Source organism: Carlito syrichta, unplaced genomic scaffold (genome assembly GCF_000164805.1).
Source record: "Carlito syrichta isolate Samal-C Ts95f unplaced genomic scaffold, Tarsius_syrichta-2.0.1 Scaffold307059, whole genome shotgun sequence".
NCBI lineage: Eukaryota > Metazoa > Chordata > Mammalia > Primates > Tarsiidae > Carlito > Carlito syrichta.
In genome coordinates, this window is record NW_007251155.1 from 18,795 (window position 1) to 25,537 (window position 6,743).

Consider the following 6,743-nt stretch of genomic DNA (forward strand, 5'->3'; position numbering starts at 1 on the left):
CACTCACCTCAGCCTCCCAAAGGCACGGGATGACAGGCTGAGCCACCGAGCCCGGCTATGTCCAGGTTCTGACTCTTACTGTGATGACTACAGCCAGTTATTCTTCCATCCTCACCCCACCCCACCCCATCCCCACCCCCGGAGACTGAAATGGGGTGGGCTGGTGAGAAGAGGGAAGATGGGGCTGGGGGTGGGGGTGGGATGGAGACGGAAATGGGGATGTGGTTGGATGAGAAATAAAGAGGAGGAAGGGAATAGAGGTGAGGATAGGCATGGAGGTGGAAACAGAGGTGGGAAAGAAATGGGGCCGGGATGGGGACAGAATGAGGACAGAGTAGGGGGTGGAGACGATGATGGGAGGGACGGGGATGGGGATGGGAAGGAGGTGGAGAGGAAGAGGGAGGTGGGGCTGAGATCTAGCAGGGAAGCCTGGGAGTGGAGAAGGGTGTAGAGCACGAGTTTCAGGTGCTGGCCCTTAGTGGGCTGAGTGTAAAAGGGTGCTATGCTTAGTCCAGGGAAGGCAAAGAGGGTGACGATCGCAGTGATGGGCAGGTGAAACCTCTACTACAGCTGGAGAGTCAGTCCCAGGTAGCAACACTCCCTGCCCGCCTGCACCCGCAGCTGTCCACCAGGAGACGGGCAGCGAGACGCCGAGAGACGTTTCCCAGGACGGAGTGCCTGGGGAGGACGTGGCCGGCGAGTGGGGCTGGGCTGTCCATGCTGATATTCGCGGCTGCGCTGTGTCATCGCCCATAACTGAAATCGGTTCTTGTCTCATGAGCTTGATTAACTGTACATATTGCTAACACATGCTCAGAAATATAACGAGGGACGGGAACACAGCTCCCTTCGGGGTCTGCGTGGGTGGTGTGCGTGACATGGGCGCAGATATCCAAGATGGGGGTGTGAGTGTGTGTGTGTGTGTGTGTGTGCGTGTGTGTGTGTGTGTGTGTTGGGTGTGGGGAGGGGAGCACCCTAGGCAGGATTGGGAGGACCAGGGGCCAGTCCAGGCTCTGCCACTGACTTCCTGACTGATTTTCCTGACTGCAGGAAAATCTGTGCCTCTCTCTGACCTCAGTTTGCCTTCCTATAAAATGGAAAGTCTAGGCCAGAGATGTCCCACAGAAATACAGTGTAAACCACATATAGAATTGGAAATTTTCTGATATCCACATAAAATAAATTTTTAAAAGGGTGAAATTAGTTTCAGTAATACATTTATTAAACCCAATGTATCCAAAATACTATCATGTCAACGTGTAATCGATGTAAAAATATTAATGGCGTATCTTACTCCTCTCAAGAAATTAAGTCTTCAAGGTGGGGTGTGTGTTTTACACTTACGGTTCACGTGAACTTGAGCAAGCCAAATTTCAAGTGCTCGCCAGCTGCGCAGAGTGAGTGGCTAGTGTGTGGGCTGGGGCAAGTCCAGGGCACTTTCTGGCCTCCTTACGAACCTGTGAATGGCCCAGGGCATGCTTGATCCTCCCAGTCCTTAGCAAGGAGATGCAAATAAGAATGTCAGTAAATCAGGCTGCTGCAAAGCACCTTCCAAGCACTTGGCTGGCACTGCGGTACAAGTACCCTGTAATTCCACTTTGCAGATAAGGAAACTGAGCCTTTGAGAAGCTCACACCGCTGGGAAGTGGCACAGCACAGCTGATCTCTGACCCCTGGCTAGTCCGATACAGAGCTCACACTCTTAACCATTGTCCTAGACACCCACCCTTATTAATTGTGAATCAAGGGATACTAATTAAAATTGTTAACTCGCATTGCAGGCACCTCAAAGCCATCCTCTAAGGAAGGTCCTAGGGGTCTGCTCTCTGTTTGTTTGTTTGATGGAGGTGAGAAAGAATGCCCGAACGCCTTTTTATTTTTTTTATTTTTTTTATTTTTTTGAGTTGGAGCTTCACTCTGTCGCCCAGACTGGAGTGCAGTGGCCGCTCCTGGCCACTGCAGCATTAACCTGCTGGGGTCCAGCGATCCTTCTGCCTCAGCCTTCTGAGTAGCCAGAATTATAGGCACGCGCTACCCATGCCCGGCTGATTTTTTTTATTGTAGCGATGTCTCGCCAAGTTGCTCAGGCGGGCCTCGAACCCGCAGGCTCAGGCAATCCACTCACCTCAGCCTCCCAAAGGTGCGGGATTACAGGCTGAGCCACCGAGCCCGGCTCACAAGCGCTTTTAAAGGCGCTGTCTGCCTAGCCCTGACCCTCCAGGGCTCTCAGAGGGTGCCCCGCACCCATCCCATCACCAACCGTGCTAGAGTTTCATGCTCAGCTCTGCCTGGAACGGTCACTGATCTTTGGGGCAACCAGAAAGCTACAGCCATCCCCGGGATTGGTTCCCAATAGAACTGGATCACACGTACCCACGTAAGTCGAGAGGTGCCAGGCAAACGCGCGTTCCCAGGGGCTTAAAGGTGTCCTTGGGTCTAAAGGCACCAGTCAAGCACCAGCTCCCCTTTTCCTTCCAAAGTTTGAGGCAACACAGCTTCACGTCAGACGGCCTCAGTTCGAATCCTGGCTCTCCCTCATACTGGCTTCAGAAACCCGGGCAAGTGGCTACACCTCTTAAGTTTCCCCGTCTGTAATATGGGCATGGGTCGGCCTACCTTGTAGACGGATGGTGATGAGGAAAAGAACAAAACCACGTTAAGAGCTTAGCGCAGCTCCTGGCTTGTGCCACCCACCGTCAGTTCTCGTGCGGGATCCAGGTTTTCAGGCCAGTGTTGGAAGAGTGAGACTGCAGAATCTGCACTTCTAGGTAATTGGAGTGTTCTGGTGCGTTTTTCCCTCCTCGAGTTCCTGCCCCACTTACCATCTGTTTCACGGATCTTATGCTTAATTACAATTCTCCGTCTATTGTTCTCCTATTGTTTTCTGTGTGTTCTGCTTCTCTTGCCGGCAGCCTGGGGTGGCTGCCTGAATGAATGAATGACTCATACCTGGCTTTGTTTCACTTGGCCTTAAAATAGGGTGGCTCGTGGGTCTGTCGCCCCCACCCAACCGTGAGCTTCTGTCTCATGCCTGGGCACCCACCCTTAAAACCCGGCACCGTGCCCAGCACCTAGTAGGTGTCAGGAAATGTTTGTCGGACTTAATTAAACTTAACTGGAGTGAAAACCTCCTGCAGGAAGGAAGGGCCCACACCACTTTATTTTCTCAGCTTCTCATCCTGCCCGTAGCCTGAGGTGGGTAAGCCAGAACTGACAGCCTTTTTCAAGCAAAGTTCTAAGACTCTGGCTCCTGTCCTGCTGATAATGGGAAGTCTAGGAAATAATAGAAGAAATCATAGTAATGGCGAGTCCCTGCCGTATGCCAGGCCCTTTCATATCCACCAGCTGGTTTTGTCTCGCAAATATGTCTGCCAAGTAGTATTTTCATTTGACAATGAGGAAACTGGGGCTCACCGTTTTGGTAACTTGTGAAAAGACGTGGAGATGGTGGTGACCGAGCTGGGATTCGGACCCAGACGTGTCCAACGGCCCAGTGTGTGTCCTTTCTAATAACCTGCGGTACCTGGCGGCACAGGCTGTGGCAAACCGTTCAGCGGCGGAAGGTGAGGAGTGAGGAGAGGTGAGTGGGTGGGAGGGACAGCCGACTGGACTAAGCCAACCTCGGAACGGAAGGGAGGGAAGGCTCCTGGCTCCACCTAGCTCCCCAGGTCACCCTACTTCTCCCTCTCCACTGCCCCCACCAGAGTCTAAGCTACCAGCCCCTCCAGCTGCAAGTCACTCTGTTTTCAGTCTCTTCCAAATGCAAGTCGGATCATGTCACTGCTCTCGCTTAAAACCTTCAGTGGCTCCCCATTGCTCTTAGGATAAAGAAGAAAAACTCGTAGCCCATGGTGAGCTGGTAAGCCAGCTGTCTGGGGGTACTGAGGCAAAAGAATGGGAAAAAGAAAAGCCTGGTCTGTAGCAGTTGTGGATCTTTGTGGTGCAAAGCTGCCTACGGTGATCTCTTTCAAGTTAGAAACCGTTTAACCACTGGCTCACAGAATTCCTGGAGGCGTCACAATCATCTCCACCGGTGGGAAGGGGCTCCAGCACACCCCTGCAAGTCATGACCCCTGTCAGATGAGCCCTGCCCATCTGCCCAGCCCCCTTGACCCACCTGCCTCCCTATCTCTGCCTGCCCCGCCCAACCCCAGCCAACCTACCTCCAGGCCACCTGTCACCCCATCTTTCACCTGTTGTTGCTTCCTCCGGTCACAGCACTAGTGGGGCTTCTTCAGCAGGGTCTTCCAGAATGTCCGGGCTTAGGCAGGATCCCCTGGACACACAGCGATGTCTCCTGGGGTCGGAGGCACTGAGCACTTCTATCCGTGTTGTCTCTTCCTTCCTGCATGTCTTCCCTGCAGCGTTGTGAGACCCAGGAGGGCAGGGCTCTTGACTGTATTCCCAGCAAGGGGCATCGCCCCACGTAGTGGAGGCCAGTGGCACCCCCTGGGCGCCATGCCACATTTGCCCTCCCCCACCCCCGCCCCTGGCATGGGACCTGGCCCATCTCGGGCAACCAGCTCAGACCTCCCAGTTCAGCCCTCGTCCTCTTGTGCTTCCCCCTCTGACAGCTCCCCCGACCTCCATCGAAGTGGTGGCCGCTGACACGCCCGCCCCCTTCAGCCGCTACCAAGCCCAGAATTTCACACTGGTCTGCATTGTGTCCGGAGGGAAGCCAGCACCCATGGTGAGTATCGCTGGGGTGCCCAGCGCCTCCCCGTCGGCCGGACCGCCCTGCCTGGGGGCTTGTCCAGCCGCAGGCATCACCACTGAACCCAGAGAGGGCGACTCTGCCCCCGCCTGCCTGGGTCTAATGCAGTTCTCCCATGTGACCCACCTGGTGCTTCCGTGCCCCTCTTGACCCGGGTCTCCCTGTGCTGAGAACCCCCACTGCTCCTGGATCCCCTGGACACACAGCGATGGCTCCCACTGGGCAGGATCCCCTGGACACACAGCGAACTTCATGGCAGCAGCGGGCTTCAGGGGAGCTCCGCATCCCATCTACCCAAACCCAGTTATGGAGCGGGATGGAAAAGAATGGGAGGGGGCCCAGAGCGGGAAGGGACTGGTCCAGAGTCACCATGGCGGTCCTGACACAGCTGGGACTCAAGTTCATGTCCTCAAGCCCCAAGTGCACTGCTCTTCCCAGGACCCCATGTGGCTCACAGGAAACCCACCAGAAAGAAAGAGAGAAAGCGTGGGAGGAGGGGAGGGAGGGAAGGAGGGAGGAAACGTCTTTTTTTCATTTTAATTTTAAAATTGTAGCCAGGCTCGGTGGCTCAGCCTGTAATCCCGCACTTTGGGAGGCTGAGGTGAGTGGATTGCCTGAGCCCGCGGGTTCAAGACCCACCTGGGCAACTTGGCGAGACCTCATCTCTACAATAAATCCTTCCAGCTACTTGGAAGGCTGAGGCGGAAGGATCGCCGGAGCCCAGCAGGTCGAGGCTAGGTGGCTGGGAGTGTGCCACTGCCCTCCAGCCTGGGTGACAGTGAGACTCCAACTCAAAAAAAAAATGTGGGGTACAATTCAGGGTTAGGTATACAAACATTCATTGTGCAGGTACCCTTGTTGATGAGGTGTGTCCCCCCCTTCCCCAGGCAGATATCAAAAACTGCCAATTCCACCTCCATGGCCTCCTCCCCGCGGCAGTTTCCCACTACTGTCAGTCCCTTTGTTATAGTATCACGGTAGTTGCTCAAGGTCCACTTATGAGTGAGAACATGTGACACTCAGATCTTTGTTTCTATGAGAGACCACTCGGTATTATAAACTCTAATTCCATCCAAGTTGCTGCACAGTTCCTGATTTTATTCTTCTCTATGACTGCGTAATATTCCATTGTGTGTATGGACCACATTTTTTTTACCCAGTCCTCTTTTGATGGACAACACGGGGAGAACTTAAATCACTCTATAAAAAAGATACCTGCACACGTATGTTTATCGCAGCGTTGATCACAATAGGAAACGTCTTTCTTGACCATCTTCTTATTCAGCCCAGCCTTATTTCTTTGAGGTCACTGGGTCCGATCCACGAGTTATCTCCATGGCCTTGGAGGGACTGGGATAGGATGTGGGAACAAACACTACTGGGGCCTCTGGAGAGCTGGTGCCACTCCCACTAAATGGCCCTGAGCAAGACGTTCCTCTCCCCCTCCTCTGCCTCTCAGTTCCTGTAAGGGGCTGAGAGGTTGGACAGCACTAAAGTCTTCTGGCTTGTTAGAAACAGCGGGGTCCTCTGGTCTAAATGACATGCGGAAGCCTCAAGCTTACAGCATTTAGACGAAAAGGGAGGCAAGCCACTCTCTCCTCGGTACCAGAAGCACCTCTGTGGAACCCCCTGGGGACCCACAGGATCCACTCTGGGAACCTGGGGCTACACACTCCTGAGACCTCTTTCGGTGTTGACAATTTATAACACCTTGGACTTTGACCCTCTGAGTTTCAGACACGCCTAGGATTTAGCAAGGGGTGAAGTTGAAGCAATGGGTGTGTAAGCTGACAGTTCAAGATGGGATGCAAAGGGTTTCCCCCATCCCAGACCTGACTGTCTCACAGGCACCGTCCGGGGGTGGGACCTTGGAAGCCAGGCCAGTCCTGCCTCAGGCCCTGGGGCCAGGTAGACCAGTTGCCCAGGACAGGTGAACGGGTATGTGGAGACATGTTTGGGGCAGGGGCATGGGGCATAGGCAGAGCAGGGGACAGGGCCACAGGGACAGAGGCTGGGCGGTGGGCAGGGG

General features: G+C 54.2%; 1 protein-coding gene across 1 annotated transcript in view; it reads left to right on the forward strand.

Annotated features, from left to right (window-relative positions):
- IGSF21 (immunoglobin superfamily member 21) overlaps window positions 1-6,743 on the forward strand; it is a 38,603-nt gene that overhangs the window by 17,730 nt on the left and 14,130 nt on the right. Inside the window, exons 4-5 of the mRNA XM_021715407.1 lie at window positions 622-765; window positions 4,575-4,690. Of these exons, the coding sequence (XP_021571082.1) occupies window positions 622-765; window positions 4,575-4,690 (260 nt within the window). The remainder of the gene's footprint in view (window positions 1-621; window positions 766-4,574; window positions 4,691-6,743) is intronic.